General features: G+C 44.0%; 1 protein-coding gene across 1 annotated transcript in view; it reads right to left on the reverse strand.

Annotated features, from left to right (window-relative positions):
* Positions 1 to 26,473, reverse strand: part of ralgapa1 (Ral GTPase activating protein catalytic subunit alpha 1) — a 338,673-nt gene that overhangs the window by 243,015 nt on the left and 69,185 nt on the right. The window contains 4 exon segments of the mRNA XM_038790243.1: positions 10,871 to 11,108; positions 12,565 to 12,694; positions 24,293 to 24,441; positions 24,666 to 24,806. Of these exon segments, the coding sequence (XP_038646171.1) occupies positions 10,871 to 11,108; positions 12,565 to 12,694; positions 24,293 to 24,441; positions 24,666 to 24,806 (658 nt within the window).

Raw genomic sequence — 26,473 nt, forward strand, 5'->3', positions numbered from 1 at the left:
AGAGAATGTTTCCCTTTCTGGGGAATTTAGAACTAGAGGGCATAGTTTCAAAATCGGGGTTTCCCATTTAAGACGGAGATAAGGAAGAATTTCTTCTCTCAGAGGGTCTTAATCTTAGGAATTCTCCACCCGAGGGTGCAGTGGAAGCTGGGTAATTGAATATAGTCAAGGCTGAGTTTGATAGGTTCTTAGAGAGTCAAAGGTTATCGGGGACAGCCAAGAAAGTGCAACTAACGCCACAATTCAATCAGCCATGATATTATTCAATGGCGGAATAAGCTAGAGGACACATATTCATAGCAGCATAGATCACATCAACAAAAAAACGCTTTTCCGCAGGATGCTAATTATCAGAGACAAATGTTTCTGAAAACATCCAGAGTCAGCAGATGCAGAAGGAAAACTGTGGAAACTGAAAAAAATGCATCTAAGGCCTGAATTGTGCTTTCAGGCTAGGATGTTTTTTGAAAAGTTACACTTCAAATTGTGTTCAACTAGAAGAAAATCCTCCAATATTTTATTGGCATCATAAAGGAAATTTTTTGGACACTGATGATTTCTTGTGCACAATCTGAAGAAATGGATTAATTAATAAGATTAGAATAGAATTTCAATGGCATGATTCAAGCTTGTGGAGTTTTTAAACACATTGGTTTCGGCATTAAGCAGAACAGGTCAGGAATAACTTTAAGTCAACAATCCCTTTTTGAGTGCATTCAGGTAATTACAGTTTAAGACGAGTTATCTAAAGAAGAGAATTGTGAAGCTTGATTGGTCAGTTGAACTAGTTGGATACTCAGACTCAACCAGATACTAGTATTTAAGTTTTGCACCCTAAAGCAGAGACAGTTAAGACCAAAGAAAATATTTTTTTTAAATGTGGAAAATATGTACTTAAATTTCGAACCTTAGGTGACTAAAAAACATGAAGCGAGTCACTTTTAGCGATGGTTCGCATACTGATCTTCCTGATGGGAGATTAGATTTTCAAACGAGTTATGTGAGTTTCTGTACAAGGAGCTAGTGAAGATTGTGTCAGAATATTGATCAGAATATTGGTCAGAATATTGAATACAAGAGTTGGGACATCTTGTTGAAGTTGTAGACTTTGGTAAGACCACACATGGAATACTGTGTTCAGTTCTGGTCACCATATTATAGGAAGGATATTGTTCAACGAGAAAGAGTGCAGAAGAGATTTACGAGGATGCTACCAGGACTTGATGGTCTGAGTTAAAAGGAGAGGCTGGGACTTTTTTTTTCCTGGAGCGTAGGAGGCTTAGGGGTAAATTTAGAGGTTTATTAAATAATGAGGATAGTCAACATTTTTTCCTAAAAGTAGAAAAGTCTAGAACTAGAGGACATAGGTTTAAGGTGGGAGGAGAGGTACAAGAGAGACCAGAGGGAAAATGTCTTCACACAGAGGGTGGTGAGCATCTGGAACGGGCTGCCAGAGGTGGGTAAAATTTTGTCCTTTAAAAAGCAGTTAGACAGTTACATGGGCAGGGTGGGTACAGAGGGATATGGGCCAAATGCAGGCAAGTGGGACTAGCTTCGTGATAGAAACTGGGTGGCATGGACTAGCTGGGCTGAAGGGCCTGTTTCCATGCTGGTAAACATCTATGACTCTATGTGTAACATTGCATGCTATGTAGATAATCATACATTGTGGGGTAATCATTAATTGTGGGATAATGTGTATCCTATGAAAAGGATGAGGATAAAGATCACAGATTGACCTTCCTGGCTTGAAACAAATAGTGGTGAGAGTAAAAATCTCAAGGCAACTCTGACTTATAAAAATAAATGCACGCATGAAGAAATCATTAGGGGCATCTCTCAATGTATAGAATACGTATATTTTTAAATTTAACTTATGCATATTAATTTGTATTTAAAAACATTGAGGGGAATCTATTAATTGTATGTAGGTGGTGGGCATTAACTAAGCATTCATTTGATCCTTATGAATTAACTAAAACTGTGGTTTGTTGAGTTAGGAGATTTTGCTTGAAATGAGTAACTTGAAATACAAAAGCATATAAAGATTGGCTCCAGTCTATCCTTCATTAACTGGCTTTGTGGAATAGAATACCATGGACAGGACAGGCCTATCAGATGTGGCAGCAGAGTGTTATCACCAGCAAGTGGCTGCAGATCCTCACGAATGACATTGGACCCCTGAAGTCTCTTGGCATCAAATCCATCATGGGAAAGAAAACCTCCTGTTGATTACCACCCACCGCTTTCCCTCAACCGATAAGTACTCATTATGGTGAGCACCACTTGAGAGAAGCACCGAGAGTAGCAAGGTAACAGAATGCACTAAGGATGGGGACTTCAATGTCCATGGCTCAGTGGCACCACTAGTGGTCAAGTCCTGAAGGATATGCTGGTCAGACTGTATGTGAGGCAAATGGTGAGAACACCAACATGAGAGGAAGAGCCTATTGACATTGTGTTCACCAATCTACCCATCATGGATGCAACATTCCATGATGGTATTGATGGGAGTAAGATTCCCTTTGTGTACCATCACCTTGATGTAGTGGAGAGGCTTCTCCACTCCAATAATCCCTTGATGCCTGCAGAAGTTTTCCAGTCCTAGTAGGGTCACCCATGATGGCAAGGTTGGAGAGAGGTGCCAGATAAAATGTGGCCCAAATATTCCCAAAGGCAGGATAAGTGAAGGAAAACCAGCAGCAAAAGTTGCCAGTCATCCTGGTTTGACACATCACCAAAATCTGATTACCAACCCATCAAGCTTGTGTGGACAATGACAGCACCCTGAGGTCACCACGTTAAACAAAGTCATGCACAGCCTTCTACATAAGCAAAGATTTGTGGGTTGGGTATTGGTCTGTTCAGTCACATAAAGACCCATGACAGAAACTCACGACCAAGTATGTCTTCCTTAAATCAAGGGACAGCTGACGACAGTAGGATTGGCTACCACACAATCCTTGTGAAAAATTAAGGCTGGACTTGACATTGAGGACACCTTGCATCACGTTGTGAGGATTATCACCTTCTTAAATGGGGTGGATTCAGAATGAATCCAGCAGTTCAAAGCTGGGCATCCAGGAGGCACTGGGGGCCACTAGAAGCAGCAGAAATGCAGCTTACCACAATCTGTAACCTCTCGGTCTGGCATATCCCTGACTTGATCATTGCTTTCAAGACAAGGGACCAACCTTTGTTCAATGAGGAAAATAGGAAAGCATCAGCCAGGCCAAAAAATGAGGTTGTAACCTGATGAAGCTACAAATGACTACTAACGCCCTAAATAGTGAGCTGCTTCGACTAAGTGAATCCATAATCAACAAATCAGGAAAACATCCTGCAGTTGTCCCACATCACAATCCACAATGATGGCGGTGTCCAGCACTTTAGTGCAAAAAAGCTAGCTGAAGCGTTTGCAATAGTCATCAGCCACAAGAGTCAAGCAGATAATCCATCGTGGTATCCTCCTGAGATCCTCACCATCATACATGCTAGCCTTCAGTCAATTAATTTACTTGATGTGATGTCAAGAAACAGTTGAGCACACTGTGCACATCAAAGACTTTGGATCCCAATATCTTCCTGGCTGCAATTAAGAATGATTCCATAACTAGCCACACTTCCAGTCAAGGTGCTCCAGGACAGTTACAACAGGCTTCCAATAATGTGGAAAACTACCCAAGTATATCCTGTCCACAAAAAGCAGGACAAATTCACTCCAGCCAATTACCATTCCATTAGTCTAGTCTTAATCATCAACTGGAGGGAAGGTGTCTTTGACAGTGCTATCAAGCGACACCTACTCAACGATGCTCATTTTGGGTTCCACCAGGAACTCATGATTAAAGGCCTCATTCCAGCTTGGTTCAAATATGGACAGAGGAGCCGAATGCCGGACTTCCGGTTGCGGCTATGCGGAGCTAAGCCGCACTTTCGGCAGCTCCCGCTACTTAAGGACTTTTGGGCCGAATCCCGGTGGGGGAAGGTGTCTAGAGGAGCTTTCCCCATAATTTATGGTGCTCACGCGGAGTGGGGCAAAGGAAAAAGCTGCAGCAGCTCCCCAAGAAAAGCGGGGGAAGGACAAAATGGCAGCCGGCGGAACACCCGAGGACTGGTGGAAGTGGGCGCAGGAGCAGCAAGCTTCTCTTCTGCGCTGTTTTGTGGAGCTGAAGACTGAGTTGCTGGACTCCCTGAATGCGACAACCAACAGGCTGCTTGAGACCCAGGCGGCCCAGGAGGTGTCCATTCGGGAGTTGCAGCAGCAGGCCGCTGAGCGGGAGGAGGAGGCCGTGGTCCTCGTGGGGAAAGTGGAGTTGCACGAGGCACTCCACAAAAAGTGGCAAGACCGCTTGGAGGAGCTGGACGTTCGCACGAGGCGAAAGAATTTGAGGATCCTGGGACGATGGCGCGGGCACTGATCTCTTTGATCCTGAAGCAGGATAAGGACCACTTGCAGTGTGGATCATACAGGCCTATCTCGCTCCTCAATGTTGACGCTAAGATCCTGGCCACCAGGATAGAGGATTGTGTGCCAGGGGTGATACACGAGGATCAGACAGGATTTGTCAAGGGACGGCAGCTCAACACGAATGTGCGGAGATTGCTAAATGTTATTATGATGCCGGCAGTGGAGGGGGAGGCGGAGATAGTGGTGGCGCTAGATGCAGAGAAAGCGTTTAATAGAGTTGAGTGGGGGTACCTGTGGGAGGTGCTGGAGCGGTTCGGATTCGGGGAGGGATTCATCAAATGGGTGAGCCTGCTCTACGCGGCTCCGATGGCAAGTGTAGTTACCAATGGAAGGAGATCGGAGTACTTTAGGCTCTACCGTGGGACCAGGCAGGGGTGCCACCTGTCCCCCTTGCTCTTTGCATTGGTGATTGAACCTCTGGCTATGGCGTTGAGGGAGTCAGGGAGATGGAGGGGTCTGGTGCGGGGTGGGAAGGAACATCGGTTATCACTGTATGCGGACGACCTGCTGTTGTATGTGGCGGTCCCAGAAGGGGGAATGCCGGGGGTGATGGAGCTGATAGCGGAATTTGGGGGCTTCTCGGGCTATAAGTTAAATTTAGGCAAGAGCGAGGTATTTGTAGTACACCCGGGTGATCAAGAGGAGGGAATTGGGAGGCTCCCGTTTAAGAGGGCAGTGAAGAGTTTCAGATACCTGGGGGTGCAGGTGGCCAGGAGTTGGGGGACTCTCCATAAGCTTAATTTTACCAGGCTGATGGAGCAGGAATTTAAAAGGTGGGACATGGTGCCGCTATCGTTGGCGGGTAGAGTGCAGTCCGTCAAAATGACGGTTCTCCCGAGGTTCTTGTTCCTCTTCCAGTGTCTGCCCATCTTTAGCCCTAGGGCCTTTTTTAGAAGGGTGACTAGCAGCATCATGAGCTTTGTTTGGGCGCATGGGACCCCGAGGGTGAAAAGGGTCTTCTTGGAACGGGGTAGAGATGGGGGGGGGGGGGGGGGGGGGGGGGGGGCTGGCGTTACCCAATTTCTCGGGGTATTATTGGGCGGCCAATGTGTCGCTGGTGCGCAAGTGGGTGATGGAGGGGGAGGGGGAAGCATGGAAACGGATGGAGAGGGTGTCCTGTGGAGATACAAGCCTGGGGGCCCTGATAACAGCGCCGTGGCCGCTCCCTCCCACGAGGTATACCACGAGCCCGGTGCAAGATTTGGGGGCAGTGGAGGTGACATAGGGGAGAAGTGGGGGGCTCGATAGAGGCTCCATTAAGGGGGAACGATCGGTTCGTCCCGGGGAACATTAATGGTGGGGTTCCAGGGTTGGCACAGAGCGGGCATCAGACAGCTGTGGGACCTGTTCATTGATGGGAGGTTTGCGAGCCTGGGGGAGTTGGAGGAGAAATTTGGGCTCCCCCGGGGGAACATGTTCAGGTATCTGCAGGTAAAGGCGTTTGCTAGACGGCAGGTGGAGGGATTCCCTTCGCTTCCCGCGAGGGGGGTGAGTGACAGGGTGCTTTCGGGGGTCTGGGTCGGAGGGGGGGGGGGGGGAGAAGATATCTGATATCTACAAGGTTATGCAGGAGGTGGAGGAGGCGTCAGTAGAGGAGCTGAAAGCTAAGTGGGAGGGGGAACTGATTGAAGACGGGACATGGGCTGATGCCCTGGAGAGGGTTAATTCTTCCTCCTCATGTGCGCGGCTTAGCCTCATCCAATTCAAGGTGCTGCACCGGGCCCACATGTCCGGGTCGAGGATGAGTAGGTTCTTTGGGGGTGAAGACAGGTGTATCAGGTGTTCGGGGAGTTCAGCGAACCATGCCCATATGTTCTAGGCATGCCCGGCACTGGAGGAGTTCTGGAAGGAGGTGGCGAGGACGGTGTCGAGGGTGGTGGGATCCAGGGTCAAGCCAGGATGGGGACTCACGATTTTTGGGGTTGGGGTGGAGCCGGGAGTGCAGGAGGCGAAAGAGGCCAGTGTGCTGGCCTTTGCGTCCCTAGTAGCCCGGCGAAGGATCTTGCTACAATGGAAGGATGCGAGGCCCCCAAGCGTGGAGACCTGGATCAACGACATGGCGGGTTTTATCAAGCTGGAGAGGGTCAAATTCGCCCTGAGAGGATCAATACAAGGGTTCTTTAGGCGGTGGCAACCTTTCCTCGACTTTCTGGCTCAACGATAGGGTACTGGGACAGCAGCAGCAGCAACCCGGGGGGGAGGGAAAGTGGGGGGGGAGACGATGACTATGTTTGTTTATTTAATTTTAATTTATTTATTTAAAAGTTTTTTTTGTTGGGGTTGGGGGGGGGGGGGGGGAATGTGATACATGCGTTGATACGGTTTGGGGGGTGTTATAGTTATTATGGGGTTATTTTGTTGCATTTCATTGTTTGTTGTTATATTTTCTGTAAAAAATTCCAATAGAAATTATTTTTTAAAAAAAAAGAGGAGCCGAATGCCAGAAATTCCTCTGAATACCAGAAGGGGAGTGTGGCTGGAATCATACCTAGCACAAAGAAAGTAGGTTGCGGTTGCTGATGGCTAATCGTCATTATTGCAGAAGTTCTTCAGAGTAGGGTCCTCGGTCTGACTATCTTCTTCATTAGTGCCCTTTCCTAGTAATTTTATTTTGCTGTAAATAATTCACTTTCCATCGCCCCAGTTCTTATCCACTATCTACAAAGCACAAATCAAGAATGTGATGGAATATTCTCTGCTTGCCTGAATCAGAATCGTAGAAACCCGACAGTGCAGAAGGAGGCTATTTAGCCCATCAAGTCTGCACTGGCCCTTGGAAAGAGCACCTTAAATAGGCCTGCAGCCCCACCCTATTCCAATAACCCAGTAACCCCACCTAACCTTTTGAACACTAAAGGAGCAATTTAGCATGGCCAATCTGACTAACCTATATATCTTTGAACTGTTGAAGGAAATCGGAGCATGTGGTAAAAATCCGCACGGGGAGAAAGGCAAACCCCACACAGTCAGTCACCCAATGCCGGAATTGAAAACGGGTCCCTGGCGCTGAGAGACAGCTGTGCTAACCACCATGATACCCTCTAGGTCATAACAGTAAACTTGATCGGAATCCCATCCACCATCTTAAATATTCACACCCTCCACTAGTGTGCACCATCTGCAGGATGACTGGATTAATTTGCCAAGGTTCCTTTGATAATATCTTTTTAACCAGCAACCGTTACCACACAGAGCAAGGGCAGCATGTCATGGGAACACAACCACCTGCAAGTCCCTCTCCAAGTCAGATAGCACGGTAGCATAGTTGTTAGCACTGTGGCTTCAGAGCACCAGGTCCCAGATTAGATTCCCTGCTGGGTCACTGTCTGTGTGGAGTCTGCACGTTCTCCCAGTGTGGCTTTCCTCCGGGTGCTCCAGTTTCCTCCCACAGTCCAAAGACGTGCAGGTTAGGTGGATTGACCATGATAAATTTCCTTGTGTGTCCAAAAAGTTTAGGAGCGATTATTAGGTTAAAGGGATGGGGTTGAAGTGAGGGCTTAAGTGGGTTGGTACAGACTCGATGGGCCGAATCACCTCCTTCTGCACTGTATGTTCTATGTTCTATTCAGTGTCACTGGGTCAAAATCCTTGTACTCCTTCCCTTTCAACACTGAGGGTGTTCCTAAATCCGATAGACTGCAGGGGTTCAAATAGACAATTCCCAAACATTTTCTCGAGGGCAATTAGAAATGGGCAATTCATCGGCCTCAACAGAGATGGCTTAATCCCATGAATGAATCAAAAAATAACTTCTAGATGAAAAAAACCTTTTAATTATTCAAAGGTGCAATATGAATATACGCCCCAAGACATTTCACAGGAGAATTGTGAAAAAGTATATGACTCGGAGCCATACAAGATATTTGGGCAGATAATCAAAAGCTTGGTCAAAGAGGTATGATTTAAGCAGAATCTGAAAGGCAGAAAGAGGTAAAGGGGTTAGGAATGGTATTCTAATGCTTGGGCATAGGCAGGTGATGGTACTGCCACCAATGGTGGAGAAATTAAAATCAGGGATGCAATAAAGGGCAGAGTTCAAGAAATGCAGATGAGGGTTGTGGGCTGGGAAGAGGGCAAAGCCATGGAGAGATTTGAAAATAAGAATGAGAATTTTCAAATCTAGGTGTTGCTTATCTGGAAGCGAACGTAGGTCAACAAGCACAGGAACCTATACGAGTTAAGACACAGGCAGCAGCTTGGATGGCCAAGATTACAGGGGGCAGTACAAGAGAGGCTGGCCAGGAATGCTCTGGAATAGTTAAGTCTAGAGGTAACAAAAGCATGGACAACAGTTCAGCAGTAAAGAAGTTGAAGCAGGGACTGAGTTGGATAATGCTACAGAGGTGGGAATGAGCAGTTTTAGTGATAGCACAGATATGCAATTGAAAGCTCTATTGCTGGACAAATATGACACCAGTGTTGTGAGCAGTCCAGTTCAGCATCAGACATTTACCAGGAAGAGGAATGGAATTGGGGCGAGGGAATGAAGTTTGCAGCAGAAGGAGAGGACAATTGATTAAGTTTCAGAAAATTTCTGCTTGTCTGGTGCTAAATGTCAGAAATTAAAACAATGGAGGGAGTTGTCAGAGATGATGGTGAGGTGGTGCTGATCGTCATCAGCATCCCTGTGGAAACTGGCAGTGGGCTACAACTTGGAGTGGCAATCAGCACCAGATTACACTGAAATTCTAAATACCTGTCTCAACCAATCTTCCTGACTTGGGCCACGTGATATCCAGGCAGCACAAACGTCGCCAGCCTCAGTGTCGAAGTCCAAAAGGAGCAAAGTGAAGAAAGACATCCCTATTTTAAGCCACAAGCTCCTGTAAAGCAGGCGAGTTTAAAAGTCTCATTGAAAATAACAGGGAGATGATAAGTGGCTAAGGTAAGTGGATGGGAGTTGGTGTGATGGAGAACTGTGTGGATGGGGTCAGGGTGCAGAATACTGTACGGTTTGGGGATGGAGAGCGAGAGATGGAGAGAGATGGAGAGAGAGAGAGAGAGAGAGAGAGAGAGAGAGAGAGCGAGAGCGAGAGCGGAGTCCCTGGGGGTTCAGGAGTTTGAGGGGCATTCATATATTCCGTACAGGGTTCAGTCTGGGTCTTCAGTTCCGCCAAAGGTAGAAGTGTTTTTAATTTCTCTGAGCTCTTTCACAGTTACTATTAATGCAGCACTGGCAGAACCATCTAAAGTTAGCAATTTAAATGGCTTTGTCGGATGGTTCCCAGCACAACTGTCCAGCGGACATTAGCCCTTCTGGACAATTGCCATGTTAACCCTTGCCAGGGAACTTCCGAAAGGGATTACCCAGAGCAGCTTTGGGTACTCCCCTAAGGCAGACACTGGGAAGCCACCACTGTGCTTTCCAAAATGTCACTGTCTGTAATGTGGCTTTGTACCTTGTTTTGTAGGTGCCAGTCTGGTTTTTAGCTGATATGTCTGGTACTGAACCCAAGAACACTATGTGTAATTGTAAAGTGTAGTCATATGTATTGGAAATTGCAACATTGTATCCAGTGTTGCAAAATATCATAGAATCCCTACAGTGCAGAAGGAGGCCATTTGGCCCATCCAGTCTGCACCGACCCTCTGAAAGAACCCCCTACCTAGATCTAATGCCCCACTGTATCCCCGCAAACCCACTAGGGGCACCTTAACATAGCCAATACACCCAAGCTGCACATCTTTGGATTGTGGGAGGAACCTGGAGCAACCTGAGGAAACCAATGCAGACACGGGTAGAATATGTAACCTCCATACAGACAGTCATCCGAGGTCAGAATCGAACCAAGACCCCTGGCGCTGTGAGGCAGCAGTGCTAACCATTGTGCCACCATGCAGCCCAAAGATTTGAAAATGATGAATTTTGCCCAAAATCCTACTGCCTTTAAATTTGACAAGATTGTAGGTAGTCATATGGTTCCAATTCAAATGAATCACTTCAGGGAATGTTTACATCATGTACATTTGTCCTTTCTTTCAAAAATTAAACTGCTCAACTCACCAGCCTTTTCTTGAAATGATAATGAAAATGACAAACTTTTATATGAAAGACTGATTTCAGTTTGACTAGTTATTTTTGTTTGAACAATACTCAAGTAATTCCATCCCCTTTAAGTTGCTACCAAGATTATAAACTCATCCATGCAATTGCAATGTTCATTTTCATTATATTGAGCTGGCCTGAATGTGACCATTTTTGCTCATCTGCTTGAGGTTTGGTTGGGAAGTGTCTGGTATTCTTGAGTTAAGTCAATGGCCACCCTAGTCGAGGAGCAGCTTGCAGATGAGAAATAGGAGAGGGTCAAGTAGAGATTTTTCGGTAATACCAGAGGTAAGAAAGGCTTGACAAACATTTATTTAAATCATATTGAAACTATATTTAATTGTGAACTATACCTTTTCCTTTGTGTTTTTTCTGTTTTTGTTCACTCAATTTATCTAAAGGAAGATCATGCAAGTCAAGGTTGTACAACTTCCGTGCCAGCACTTTGGTCAAGGTTTCCATTGTCATTGCCCATTCAGTAATCAATTCTTCCCAGCATGTAAGTGATGCCAGCACCACCAGCAATTCATCCCACAGCTCTCGGGAAACATACACATCCAAGTTTGCTTTGATCCAGGCTACTATTAGTGTCTAAATAAAAAGACAAAAACGCCAGAAATGAACAAAAAATGCCAGAAAATGAACAAGGTGTGCAGATCCCAACTTAATTAAAAAGGGAGTTATTACGCCCAATTTATACGCTGTATAAATAATTTCCACATTATTAACTTTTGAGTAAAACAGAAAAATATAGGTGTATTAAAATGTTATCTTTGCATATTATTTTTATTGCAATGTTTCACATTTCTCTAGGAAATATATCAGGCATTATTACATGGGATGCATTAAAACACGTGGTCAAACTATGATGCTACTGAGAAGAAGTGAAAACTGAGCATTTTCCTATGGGACTTAAAAAAAAAAATAGACAAGATAAGCTACATTAGCATTCTCAACTGAGCCAAATGTAAAATTGCCAGAATTATGGGGAGCAGTTCATTTACTTGTCACTGCTTCAGAAAAAGTTTGCAGAAACAGGAAAATATGAAAAGGAAGGGAACAAAACAGATAAAAGAATTTTTTGTTTAGTATCCATTCTGAAAAGAGAACAAGGAGGAAAATGAGAAAGGTTGCGGGAAATAAATGAGGGAAGGACAAGAAAATAAACAAAAGGTAGATATACATTTTCCATACCAACTTATGGAATTACCAATTTCAACACTTGCTGTTCACAATTTCACAAACTTATTTCGCATCCATGGAATAATCTTTTTCGTATTTTAAAGCATCGTTCCCCAAAAGTAAAAGGCAGATAATCTCGGAGAAAAAACCTTGTCTCTATTCTTTGAAACACTTTCATAAGTGTTGCTTGGAAGCAGTTTCATTTACATTCCCTGGCTTTAAAAGGCTACTTGCCTTCTTGCCCACTCACTTAACCTGTCCATATCTTTTTCAGCCGGTGTCCTCCTCACAGCTTGCATTCCCACCATGCTTTGTACCATCAGAAAACTTAGGTATATTGCTCCCACTCTCTTTGTCCATGTCATTTGTATAGCTTGTAAATAACTGAGGTCTCAGCGCTAATCCTGGCAGTCACTGCCTGCCAACTTGAAAGTGCCCATTTATCAGTACTCTTCCAATCTTCTATCCATCCAACCCCATGAGCCTTTATCATGTGCATTGCCCTTGTGGGACATCTTATCAAGTGCCTTTTAGAAATCCACATCTACTGGTTCCCCTTAAATTTACCTTAAACGTCACATCCTCAAAAAACAAATTTGTCAAACAGGATTTATGTCTCGTTGAAACTATCCCCAAAAGCTCCATGCCCTGGGGTATGGTCTCAGATTGATTCTTTCAAAGGCAATAAGACAAAAGCTGTTGCTGTCATGTTGCAAGTCCAGACTGATTTGTTCTCAAAGAGAAGGTACTTCCCATTAGTGTCTTTCCATTTTACATGCTTCTTTACTTCAACCCAAATTATTGAAAATATTAAACAATCCCAGTACATTTCAAAGTAGAAAAGTGATCTAGATGCATGGTTTACCCGAAAGAGTGGTGTAGCAAGTCTTCCTGCTAACACAGAACCTTTTCTCCCTTGGGACAATGGTGGTGCTTGCAGAGGTCGCTTCATAACAGATTCTGTAATTCTCAACATAATCAACAACAGCTGCTCCCTGCAAGAAAAAGTAAGAAAGTAGTAGGTTATTGATGTTCTAGACCTGGACACCCAGGGTTCAAATCTCACCAAGAAGCTAGTTTTTAGGTTCTTGATGTAGAGTCATGATTTAACTTTTTCTTTTAAAACAGAAGAAAATTAAGTTACTATACCATGTCATACGATTTATATGCCAAGCTTATCACTCTAGTGGTCTGATCTTGGAATAAGGTTTGCAGTACAATACCATCAAATTTCATTCACCTTCAGCTGCATGAGGACTCAGTGAAGATAGTCTCCTGTGGTGGTGGGGGGTATTATATACTCACCACTGTTAAACTGGAGTCAACACTGTCCAGAATCTAATGTGCTACAATATGTTACATCATCACAATATATATACCTAGTGGCTGTATAAAACCAACAGCATAACTATACATTGGAACATAGGTAATAGGAGTAGGCCACTTGGCTCCTCAAGACTGCTCCATCATTCAATTAGACCATGACTGAGCTTCTACCTTTGCGCCATTTTCACACACTATCCCCATACCCCTTGATGTCTTTACTGTCTAGAAATCTATCAATCTGTCTTGAACATACTCAGCAACCGAGCCTCCAAAGCCTCAAGTTAAGAGAATTCCAAAGATTCACCACTCTGAGGAAGAAACTACATTTCATCTCATACACCCTCCCCAACCAGTTGAGATATAATTTCTGCATCAACCTTTAACAGCTTTGTATGTTTTAATGAGAAAATGCATGATACCCTGGGCTAGTGCACGGTCAATTCTAACTGTCCCAGAGTTGCAACACAGGTGAAATTAGATTTTATTTAAACTGCCCGGGCTTTTTAGCTCAACCGAATAGACTAGTGACCTGGGGCGAAATTCTCCCCTACCCGGCGGGGCGGGGGGTCCCGGCGTAGCGGAGTGGCGCCAACCACTCTGGCGTCGGGCCTCCCCAAAGGTGCGGAATTCTCTGCACCTTTAGGGGCTAGGCCCGCGCCGGAGTGGCTCCCGCTCCGCCGACTGTCTTTGGCGCCACGCCGCCCGGCGTCGGGGCTGGCCGAAAGGCCTTCGCCGGTCGGCGCAAGTTCGCGCATGCGCCGGAGCATCAACGCCCGTTGACGTCACCACCGGCGCATGTGCGGCGGAGGGGGTCTCTTCCGCCTCATCCATGGGGGAGGCCGTGGCGGAAGAAAAAGAGTGCCCCCACGGCACAGGCCCGCCCGCCGATCGGTGGGCCCCGATCGCGGGCCAGGCCACCGTGGGGGCACCCCCCGGGGTCCGATCGCCCTGCGCCACCCTCAGGACCCGCTCGCGCCGCCTGCTCCCGCCGGCAGAGGTGGTTTAAACCACATCAGCGGGAGAGGCCTGACAGCGGCGGGACTTCGGCCCATCGCGGGCCGGAGAATCGCCGCGGGGCGGCCCGCCGATCGGCGGGGTGCGATTCCCGCCCCCGCCGATTCCCGGGTGGCGGAGAATTCAGGCCACGGCGGGGGCGGGATTTACGCCGGCCCCGGGCAATTCCCCGACCCTGCATGGGGTCGGAGAATTCCGCCCCAGGTTTGTAATTTTAAAACACAACTAACCTTTTATGTACGGTATTATAATGAAACGGAGAGAAAATGTAACCAACACAGACACACAACAAACATTCAGAACACTAGAGCAGTTCTTTCACTTCAGCAAGGAGTGAGAGAGGGAGTGTTCCTTTCACTTCCAAGGTCTTCCACTTTTGCTACGTTCTCTCAGAAAGCATCTTGCAGGAACCAATCACTGGGTTGTCAGGCAGAACACTATCCATGGCCATCTCACAGGTTACCAGTTAATAAATCAAACTGACTGACTACACAACTGGTTCCTAAGATCCCCCCAGTACCGTAGAGTCTGTCTTGTCCTCTCCAAAATATAAAACCTGGGAACACAGTGCCCTGGCAAGCAGGCTGTTTCAACTTAAGAGTCTTCTGCTTAAAGACACATCCCGAATATGGGTCCATGGACCGAAATAATAAAAAAAAAATTAAAAATGGGAACAAAGAAAATAAGCAGGAAGCCCTATTACAAACTCCTCTTATTCTTCTAAACTCAGAGAGAACAAAGGCCCAGACTCCTCAATCTCTCCTCGTAGGACAACCTAGCCACTCCAGGAATCAGTCTGGTAAACCTTCATTGCAGTCCCTTTATGGCAAGATCCTTTGTCATGAATGTGCAATTGTGATATTATAGATTTTGTTATATTACAGATTTTGTGATATTATAGATTTTGTGAAAAAAAGCTATTTTCCTTTTTAAATGGACACAAGTAGCCTTAAAGATAGTTGCCAAAAATCACTTGACCTTTTCAACTGCAATGGGGTCAAGCTTCCAGAAAGCTTTAAGTGGATTGCAGGCAGACATACCCAGATAGTAAAAGACTTTTGAAATTGAATGAGTCCTCCACAATGGCTTCTCCTAAACCGTGGCTCCTTTTGAACACTGCAGTTGATGAGTGGGCTTCCCGTTGCTAAATGGGATTATTTGGACGATTGCTTAGCATTTTGACAAGGTCACATGATAAACAGCCATTTTACGTTTTTGAACTATACAAAGGCTGGCTGCAAATGGCCATATGTGTGCAGAGCCCCAGGAAATATTTTGAGAAACAACTTCAAGGGATTCCTGGCCAAGGGAGGGCAAAGAGAAGGTATTAATAAGTCAACTACTGTTTCTGGTGAAAAAGTCGAGGCAATCTGCAAGTGCTCCAACAACAGAAGTAGTGATGAATGGGAAAAACCTCTCTCTCCCAAAAACATGCTGACCTGTTGAGTCGACCTGGAAAAGGTAAACACTGACTGGTCGATTGCAGAAGCCATTGCAGCTTTTAACCAAATCTCAAGTTTAAACCCCTTTACTTCAGAAAAGCAATGGGCCTCAACTACATCTCACAGTTTCAAATCTTATCTTTAAGTATCATTTTTTCTTTATCTGCTTTTAATCATTGTATCTGTATTTTAATTAATACTTCTTCACTTTTAGCCAAGTAACTTTTAGCCGTAGTCTGTGTGATGAACTAGCTTTATCTTGTTAAAATTAAAGCTTGTCTGTCATTTTTTCAATTTATATCACCCAAACTATAAAGAGGTTTACATATACACATACAAATTCTTGTCACATTAAGGAAATGCCTTTTTCCTGGTCGTGACATATTACTAAGGTAAGGAGACCAAAACTATACAGTACACCAGGTGCAGTCTCATCAAAGCCCTAAATAATGGCAGCAAGACTTCTTTACTCCTGTACAAAAATTCACTTAAAATTAAGGCCAACATATAATTTGCCTTCCGAATTGCTTGCTGCACTTTCATGCTAGATTTTAGTGAGCCATGAACAAGAAAACCCCAGTCCCTTTGGACATCAATACTTCCTATCTCTAACCATCTAATAAATACACCGTTTTTCTGTGTTGCCTATCAAAGTGAATAATTTCACCTTTTCCACATTATATTCCACCTGCCATGTTCTTATCCACTTGCTGCCAACTCCTTCAGATACTATGCCCAAAGAGGGCATTGGAGACCTTGGACTTCTGTGGTCAAGTATAACCATGGTCAAGTATAACCATGAATCAATCAGGAGTACTGCAGTAATGAGTCTGCAGTATGGCTGACCAGGAAACTCTCCCACTCTTTACTGTCTGCCATCAGCTGCACTGGAAGGATTTACAGACTGATAATTGATCTGTTTGGCCACGTTATGCAGACACCTTCCATGGCCACCAAGTTCTGAAATGGGACTTGAACTCAGAGCTTCTGGCCCAGAATAAGGATGCGATCAATGTGCCACAAGACCGCCCTGCCCACTCACTTAGGTTATCTAAATTCTCTCGAATCCATTTCGCATCCCTTGCAGCACTTTTGTTTTATGTCTTCAGCAAAGCTGGAAATATTACATTAGGTCCCACATCTAGATCATTGCTATCTATTTAGAGTAGCTGGGGCTCAAGCACTGATCCTTGCGGTACCCAACTAGTCACAGACTGCAAACCTGAGAATGATGCATTTATTTCTACTCTCGGTTTTGTCTGTTAATCAATTCTTAATCCATACCATTATATTGCCCCCAAACCTAGACACACTATTTTGTTCACTAACTGCTTGCTTGAGACCTTATCAAAAGCCTTCTGAAAGTCATAAGCCACCACATCCATTGTGTCTTCCCCCCCCATATCTATTCTGCAAGTTACATCCTAACAGGTTTGTCAAACTTGATTACCGTTCATAAATCCATATTGACCCTGCATAATCCTACCATTATCTTCTAGTGCCCAATTATCGCATCCTTCATAATCGCATTTTCCCTACTCCTGATGTCAGGCTAACACAATTGTAATTCCCAGATTTCCCACTTGCTTCTTTCTTAAACAATGGGGTTACATTTGCCATCTTGCTTTGTTCTTAAACAATGGGGTTACATTTGTCATCTTCTAATCTGCAGGAACCAATCCAGGATCTATAGAATTTTGGAAGATAACCACCAATGCACCCACTATTTCTAAAGCAACCTTTTTCAACATTTTTGGATGTAGATCATAATGTCCAGAGGATTTGTCAACTTTCTGTCCTATTAATTTCTGCAATACTACTTCACTAATAATTTATTTCAGTTCCTCATTCCCACCAGTCCCTTGGTTCTCTAGTATTTTTGGGAGATTTGTATCTTCTTCTGTGAACCAGACGCAAAAACATTTGTTTTGTTTCTATGCCATTCCCTCATTCTCCATTATAAATTTTCCTGTGTCTGCCTGCAATAGGTCCATCTTTGTCTTTGATAATCTTTTCATTTATACATTCCTATAGAAGATTTTACAGTCTGTTTTTACATTGCTTACTAGTTTAGTCTTATACTCGATTTTCTCTTTATTATTTACTTGGTCCTCTTTTGCTGAATTCTTGAGAGCTCCTAATCCTCAGGATTATGACTTTTTTTGGTACTTTCTTAATCCTCTTCCTCTTATCTGGTACAATCTTTAACATTTCTTGTTAGCCATGGTTGATCACATTTCCTGTTGGGTTTTTGTGCCTCAAAATGTATATTTGTTGTAATGTATTAATTCTTTAAATGTAATCTTTTTATGTAGTTTCCCAATCTACCATAGTCAATTTGCACTCATGTCATAGTTCTTGTTTAGATTTAAGACCCTAGTTTCAAATTGAAACACATCACTTTGAAACTTAATGTAAAATTCTACCATATTATGGTCACTGTTCCCTAACGGTAGGGGATATCAATAAAAAGGAAATTAGTGATGCATGTAACAAGGGTGCTACAGTAATCATGTGTGACTTCAAATCTACATATAGACTGGGCAAACCAAATTTTCAATAATACTTCAGGAATTCATTTACAACAGTATGTACAAGACGTCTTTTTAGACCAGTACATAGAGGAACAAACTGGGGGACAGGCGGTGAATTAACAATATTGTTGTGCAGGATAGGATTCTTCATGAGGATGTAAAGGATTCTTCATGAGGATGTAAAGTGAAGTAGTCTGATCTGAAATTAGGATTCTAAATGAAAATAAAGGAAACTACAAAGGTATGAAGGTTGAGTTGACCAAGATAGATTGGGGAATTTCATTAAAAAGCGTTACGGTGGATAGGCAATGGCCAATTTAAGAAACAAATGCTCGCATTGCAATTGCTATACATTCCTTTCTGGTGCCAAAACACAACAGGAGAAAATGCTCAACCATGGCTAACAAAATAAATTAAGAATAGCTTCAGATCCAAGAGGAAGCATATAAAGTTGTTAGAAAATGTGGCAAGCCTGAGGATTGGGAGCAGTTTAGAAATCAGCAAATGTGAACCAAGAGATTGTTTAAGAGGGGAAAAATAAAGTGAGAGCAAACTTGCAAGTAAGATAAAAGTGGCCTGTAAAAGCTTCTACAAAGAAAATAAGGTTAGAGAAGAAAAATGTAGGTCCCTTACATTCTGGAACTGGAGAATTTATAACAGACAGGAGATGGCAGAGCAATTAAACAACTACCATTCTCTTGTCTTCATGGAGGAAGACACAAGTAACATCTCAGAAATTCTAGGGAACCAAGGGTTGCGAAAGGAAGAATTGAGGGAAATTAGTATTACTAGAAAATAAAGTGCTGGAGAAATACATGAGCCTGAAAGCTGATAAACCCCCATGGCCTGATCATCTATATCGCAGGGTACTAAAGATGGTCATGGAGATGGTGGAAGTGCTGGTTGTCAACTTTCAAAATTCTGTAGCATCGGGAACAGTCTCAGCAGATTGGAGGGTGGAAAATGTAACTCCCACTATTTGAAAAAGGAGGAAGGGAAAAGACAGGGAATTATAGACCAATAAACCCAACATCAGTAGTGAAGAAAATTATTGCGTCTATTATAAAGGATGTGTTAACAGGACACTTGGGGAAATCCTGTTTGGTAAACCTTCTCAATTCTTTTGAGGAAATAACTAGTAGAATAGATCAGGGAGAATCAGTGGATGTGGTGCACTTGGATTTTCAGAAAGCTTTTGATAAGAAATTAGTGTGTAAAATTAAAGCACATGAGATTGGGGGCACTGTATTGGCATGGATTGAGAATTGGGTAACAGGTAGAAAACAGACAGAAGGTGGTGACTAGTGGGTTACTGCTGGGGTCAGGTATTCACAATATATCAATGATTTGAATGAGGGAACCAAATGTAATATTTCCAATTTTGTGGATGACACATACTCAGTGAAAATGCGAGTGGTGAGGATGCTATTAAGAGGCTTCAAGGCAATTTAAGCAAATTGAGTTTGTGGGCAAATGCAGTTCAACTTGGACAAGTGCGAAATTATCCATTTTGGCAGGAAAAAAAGAATTGCACGGTATTATTTAAATGGTGATACATTGGGAAATGTTGATATACAAAGGGATTACGGTGTCCTTGTACACCAATCACTGAAAGCAAGCATGCAGATGCAGCAAGCAATTAGGAAGGCAAATGGTCTGTTACACTAAGACATAGGAGCAGTAGGCTATTTGGTCCTTCAAGCCTGCTCCAGCATTCAATGTGATCATGACTGATCCACAATCTCAACACTGTACTCCTGCACTCTCCCCATACCCTTGACACCTTTAAGAGTCGAGATGTCTATTTTCTTCTTAAATATATTCATATTCAGCCTGCAATGCAAGAGGACTCAAGTAGTCTTACTGCAGCTGTACAGGGCCTGGAGAAGCTGACATTGTTTCTGATGCTGCCGCCCCTGGTGCTGCAGGATAAACTCCTGTCCGAAGAGGAAATAGGGGAGGGCAAAGTTGGGGATATATATGGGGTTCCTGTGGAGGAGGTTATGCGCAAGTGGGAGGGGGGGGGGGGGGGGAGAAGAGTGGCATCCGGGGTCAGAGTGTGGAGTGAAGCTTGGCAGAGGGTTAATGCGTCCTCATCGTGTGCAAGGCTAAGCCTCATCCAGTTTAAAGTCGTGCACGGGGGCGACAGTGTCCAGGCTGAGTTGTGGTAGATAGGTGTGGGTGGTATGCAGGGGTGGGCAAATCATGTCCATATGTTTTGTGCATGTCTGAGGTTAAGGAAGTTTTGGACAGTGTTTGCAGATATAACGTCAAAAGATTTGGGGGATAGATATAGCCCGGAGTCTGGAGATGACGATATTTGGGGGAGGGGTAGGGGAAGGGGTGTTTCTTGGGGTGTTTGTGGTTGGCTTTTGTATTTCTTTGTTATGTATATATTTGAAAATGCCTTCAATAAAATGTTTTTTTTTTAAAGTTCTGACAGCGCTGGTCAAACTGAAGCAGGGATGATTTCCTCTGGCTGAGGGGGTCTAGAACAAGGAGTCACAGTCTCAGGATACGAGATAGGCCATTTAGAATTAAGATGAGGAGAAACCTTCACAGAAGGTGGTGAACCTGTGAAATTCTCTCCCACAGAAGCGTGGAGGCCAAGATAGAACATAGAACATAGAACGATACAGCGCAGTACAGGCCCTTCGGCCCTCGATGTTGCACCGACATGGAAAAAAACTAAAGGCCATCTAACCTACACTATGCCCTTATCATCCATATGCTTATCCAATAAACTTTTAAATGCCCTCAATGTTGGCGAGTTCACTACTGTTGCAGGTAGGGCATTCCACGGCCTCACCACTCTTTGCGTAAAAAACCCACCTCTGACCTCTGTCCTATATCTATTACCCCTCAATTTAAGGCTATGTCCCCTCGTGCTAGCCACCACCATCTGCGGGAGAAGGCTCTCGCTGTCCACCCTATCTAACCCTCTGATCATTTTGTATGCCTCTATTAAGTCACCTCTTAACCTTCTTCTCTCTAATAAGATATTGAGAATATTTAAGAAAATATATATAGGGGCTGTTTAGCACAGGGCTAAATCGCTGGCTTTGAAAGCAGACAAAGGCAGGCCAGCAGCATGGTTCAATTCCCCTAACAGCCTCCCAGAACAGGTGCCGGAATGTGGCGACTAGGGGCTTTTCACAGTAACTTCATTTGAAGCCTACTTGTGACAATAAGTGATTTTCATTTCACTTCAAGAGAGAGTGGCAGGAATGCATGGAGATAGAGGATCAGCATGATCATATTGAACGGTGGAGCTGGTTTGAAGGGCTGAAGAACCTATTCTATATATTTACAGGGCAGCACGGTAGCAGAAGTGGACAGCACTGTGGCATCACAGCGCCAGGGTCGCAGGTTTTATTCCCCGCTGGGTCACTGTCTGTGCGGAGTCTGCACATTCTCCATGTGTCTGCGTTTCCTCCGGGTGCTCTAGTTTCCTCCCACACTCCAAAAACGTGCGGGTTAGGTGGATTGGCCTTGATAAATTGCCCTTAGTGACCAAAAAAGATTTGGAGGGGTTGCTGGGATAGGGTGGAAGTGAGGGCTTAAGTGGGTTAGTGCAGACTCGATGGGCCGAATGGCCTCGTTCAGCACTGTATGTTCTATGTTGTTCTATGTTCATATGTTTTCTATTTTCATGAGATCATTAATTAGCCATTTGTCATTTCACAAACAAAATCTAAAATAGCCCATTTCCCAGTTGGTGCCTCACAAACTACTTAAGAAAACCATCTTCTATACATTCCAGGAATGTGTCCTCCACAGCAATAGTGCCAATGTGGTTTACCCAGTCCATATATAGATTGATGTCCCTCATGATTAATTGTATTGTCCTTGTTATATGTGCCTCTAATTTCCTGATTTATACTGTGCCCTATGTTATCATTACTGTTTGATGGCTTATAACTCCCACCAATGTTTACTGCCTTTGCTGGTTTTTTAGCTCGATCCAAACTGATTCCATAAACTGACCTACTGATCCAAGATCCCCTCTAACTAAAATACTGATTTCATCCTTAACAAGGCTACCCCACCTCCTTTGTTCTTTTGCCTGTCCTTCTTAAATGTGGAGTACCCTTAAACATTCAGTTCCCAACCCTCGCCACCGTGCAGCCATGTCTCAGTAATGGAATTAGATCCTACCTGTTTACTTGTATTTGCGTCATTAATTCATCTAATAATAATAATCTTTATTATTGTCACAAGTAGGCTTACGTTAACAGTGCAGTGAAGTTACTGTGAAAATCCCCTATTCGCCACACTCTGGCACATGTTCGGGCACACTTGAGGAAGAATTCAGCTAACAGCACATCTTTCGGGACTTATGGGAGGAAATCGGAGCACCTGGAGCAAACCCACGTATACACGTCCAGACTCCGCACAGACAGTGACCCAAGCCGGGAATCGAACTTGGGACCCTGCTGCTGTGAAGCAACAGTGTTAACCACTGTGCTACTGTGCCACCCAACTGAATACACACAGCAGTTGCAAATTAAATGCCTTTAATTCTGCCTTTTTAACACTATGTATTTTAACCTTATTTGATACTAGTCTTTGTTTCTGATGCTTTCAGATTTTACTTATGACTTTTCTTCCTCCCATGATGACTATCTTAGTTTCCTTCTCTGCCAAGCTAGTTTGAACTCTCCCCAACAGAACTAGCAAATATCCCAGCAAGGATATTGGTTCAGGTCCTGCTAAGATGTAACCAACTGCCCCAGAACTGGTCCCAATGCCTCAAATATAATTCATGTGCCACTTCATCAGTGACGCATTCAATTTGCCTATCTTCCTACTCACTATCATGGGATACTGGGAGTAATTCTGAGTTTACTGCCTTTGAAGTTCTGCTTTTTAATTTTCTCCTAGATCTCCAAAATCTGCTTTCAGGATCTCACCCCTCCTACCTATGCATCCTCTAGCGGTTCACCCTCCCCACAAGAATGTTAGAGAGAGATAGACTCATGGGACTTCACTATCTGCTTCATCTTCCTAGACAGTATAGTGGCCACCCATTTCCTCTCTATCTGATATGCTCTTAACCTGTGGTGCAACCACTCCCTAAATGCCTGGATATACACACACACTACATTTCATAAGATAAAGTGCTAAATTACCCTGATTTTGCTTGACCTAGCTTTCACAAGCAAGTTGCTTTTATTTAATGGATCGTACTTGCTCTGTCCGAGTTAGTATAATAGGAAAATAAATTATACTGGATGATATTTATTTTAACCAAGGCTTGTGTAGTTCAGCAATTATGCTAACTTTTTTAATAAACATCGACTGCGACCACAACCCACTTCACTACATTAAGCAAATCATCTTTACCCAGATTTGAAAAAATTGAATAAAGGGCTGAAAGTTAAGGCTAGATTTGGCACTGGTATCGTTCCGCGCGATGCCATGCACTGATTTGTTTTTAAAAGGATAATTCACAGCATAATTCACTGCTCCCACAGTTGAAATTATATGCATTTTTTGCACAAAGGCAAAAACAATCGCCTTCAGATTGCAACCAGAATTGTCAGAATTTTTGATTGTACTGAACATGATGATATTGCTTATGTTTCACTTTGTCTTCTAATTTGGACATTCTGAATTCTCCTTCCGTGCACCCAAACAGGTGCCGGAATGTAGCGACGAGGGGCTTTTGCCAGTAATTTAATTGCACTGTTAATGTAAGCCTACTTGTGACAATAAAGATTATTATTATTTGCAATTTTCTTTGAGCCTCGTGTTCAAACTGAAATACTGAGGAGGGAAGTTTTCACTACATTTAACAACTAATACCTTCATGCAGCACTGGCAGGACAGGCACAGGATAAATGCTCTTTCTGGCCAAAAGTTCATCATAAACTTAAAACAGGTCCTATCATCCAATTTTGTTCATCTGTCAACTTTACAGAATTTGGTCATGCACAATTCAGAACATAGTAATTGCTGGATGAAAATTTCCAAGATCCCTCTAGTTTACGTTGTATCATCCTGGTAGTCACAAAATACAATAATTGAGTTGTTGACCAATCAGAGTAATCAATCTCTATCTGTTAGTCAACAACAAACCCAGACATAAACAAGAAAAATCCTTGCTGAGGGAAAGCTATGGGAGCCACAAGTACAAGGACACCTGCTACACTTCGCACATGCCTTGTCTCAAATGATTTAAACAGTGCAACCCAAAACATTATTTCCTAAAACAAACGCTTAGAAAAATTAATCACACTTTTGCAGGGTAACTTATGGAAAATACTCATCATACCAGGTCTTCTTATTCATTGCTGTGTGGACAACCATGTATCTGTAGATGTTGAGAACACGTTTACACATGTCTACATGCTCATCCAACAGGGTTCCAATTTCATTGGCAGGTTCCAGCAGCAATATATTTGCTGAGTTGGTTATAAAAACCTGCCATAATAACACAACATAATTAATGAAGACAAGTAAAACAAATGATAATTAATCATGCAAAGGATTAGGACAACATCGAATATACAGATACAAGTCACAGTTGAGAAAAAAATTGATTTTTAAAATTAAATTTAGAAGCACCCATCTAGTTCCCAATGGTAAAGCAAATGTTTGAATAGTAATTAACTTCAGAAAATAGCACAGAAAACATCAAAGTGCACCTGAAGGGATGCCTGAACACCTGCACACACGTTCCTCTCTTCTTCCTCGAGGTCAGTAGCTTTGTTAATTGCATTCTGGTAGGATGAATTTCTTGTCCAGCTAAGATTCCTTATATGACCTGGTGCCTTAGTCATTTTATCCTACAGAACAAATGAAATAGAAGAAACAATTGATGAAACAAACCAATTCTAAGAAATGAGCTATCTTCAGCAAAATACTGCAGATCCCTTAAATCTGAAATAAAAGCAGAAAATGTTGGCAATAATCAGCAGGTCAGGCAGCAATTGTGGAGAGTGAAACAGAGTTAATATTTCAGAGTTCTGAGAGGTAAACTGGGGAAGGCAATTGAACTCAAAACTTTGTGGCTCAGAACTGAGGGTTCATACTTAAGCCATGAGTGGTGATTCTTATATAGTTAAAGCTTTAAAAAAGAGAAATCTGGATTGCACACATGCAATGATACAGACAATTAATAATAATGACACCAAACACTTCCGGTGAGTGGTCGCACACGGGGCATCTCTGGCTCAAAGGTGTTGGTTGGGGCATTTTAGACCCATTAACGGAGTAACTCTGGCAGGAAAGTGGTGTGGAAGGTGCAGAGGGTGAGGTTCCCCCCAAGATTGGCATGTCGACTGGCCACCAGACCCAGCACAAAACAGTTAAAGCCATGATTAAGGAATTGAAGGGACGTAGCGCAGCAACAATTTCAAGAATGGCAGACGGGGAAGGGTTGCCACCAGTGGGAAATCCCCAGATGGAGCAGTTGATGGCTTTCATCAACAAGGAATTTCACCAGCAAAGGAAGGAGATGCATAACGACTGGTCAAAGGCCATTGAGGGAGCAGTAGCACCTCAATGAGGATCGATGGACCGGGTAAAGAAGTGCCTCAAGGCGCAAAGAGTGACGAAACACAAAGTGGAGAGGGATCGTGTCCTTGGAGGCGGAGATGGGGATCCTGGGGGTCTATGCAAGTCACTGCGAGTGAAGGTGGATGAGCAGCAGAACATGTCCTGGCAGCAGAACTTGCAAATTGCGGGTCTGCCAGCAGGTGTGGAAGGAATGAATGCCACGAAGTACGTATCAAGGATGGTGGCCGGGTTGGTGGAGGACAGGGTGCTGGACAGGGCCCCAGAGGTGGACTGGGCTCACAGGTTCTTACAGTAGAGGTAGACGGCAGGGGAGCTGCCGTGGGTGGTGATTGTGCAGTTGCACAAGTTCGTGGAGAAGGAGAAGATTCTAAGGTGACCAGGGAGAAATGAGACTGTGAATGGGAGGGGAACCGTGTCTGAATAGAACAGGACATTGGCGCGGGGCTGGCGAAGAGGCGTGCTGGATTCAACAGGCCACGGCGGTGCTGTATCAAAGGAAGATTCTGTTTGGAGTGTTGTACCCGGCAAAACTTTGGATCATGTTTGAAGGCAGGAATACTACTTTGAGATGCCAGAAGAGGCCAATGACTTCACAAGGGATCATAAACTGGGGGAGAACTGAGAGTTGGTGTGAGGTGGAGGAGCTAAATCTGCAAAGGTTGGATGTTATAGCTGTTTTGTGTTGCCGGAGGGTGGGAATTCTTTGAGGAGCTGTAAGTTTGTAGTCAGGGGGGGGGGGGGGGGGGGGGGTGTTCTGGAAGTCGTTGATCCGAGCAGAGATAATCTTGTTCAAGGCACACAGGGATAGCAAGAGGAGTCAGGAGTATAGGCGGCTGTTGGACGAGATAGTCGCGGACAGGAGATGCTCGGGTGCTCCCACTAAGGAGTTGTTGGTGAAGAGAAAGTTGCAGGGGCAGTTCGATAGGTTGACGAC

This window comes from Scyliorhinus canicula, chromosome 2 (genome assembly GCF_902713615.1).
Source record: "Scyliorhinus canicula chromosome 2, sScyCan1.1, whole genome shotgun sequence".
NCBI lineage: Eukaryota > Metazoa > Chordata > Chondrichthyes > Carcharhiniformes > Scyliorhinidae > Scyliorhinus > Scyliorhinus canicula.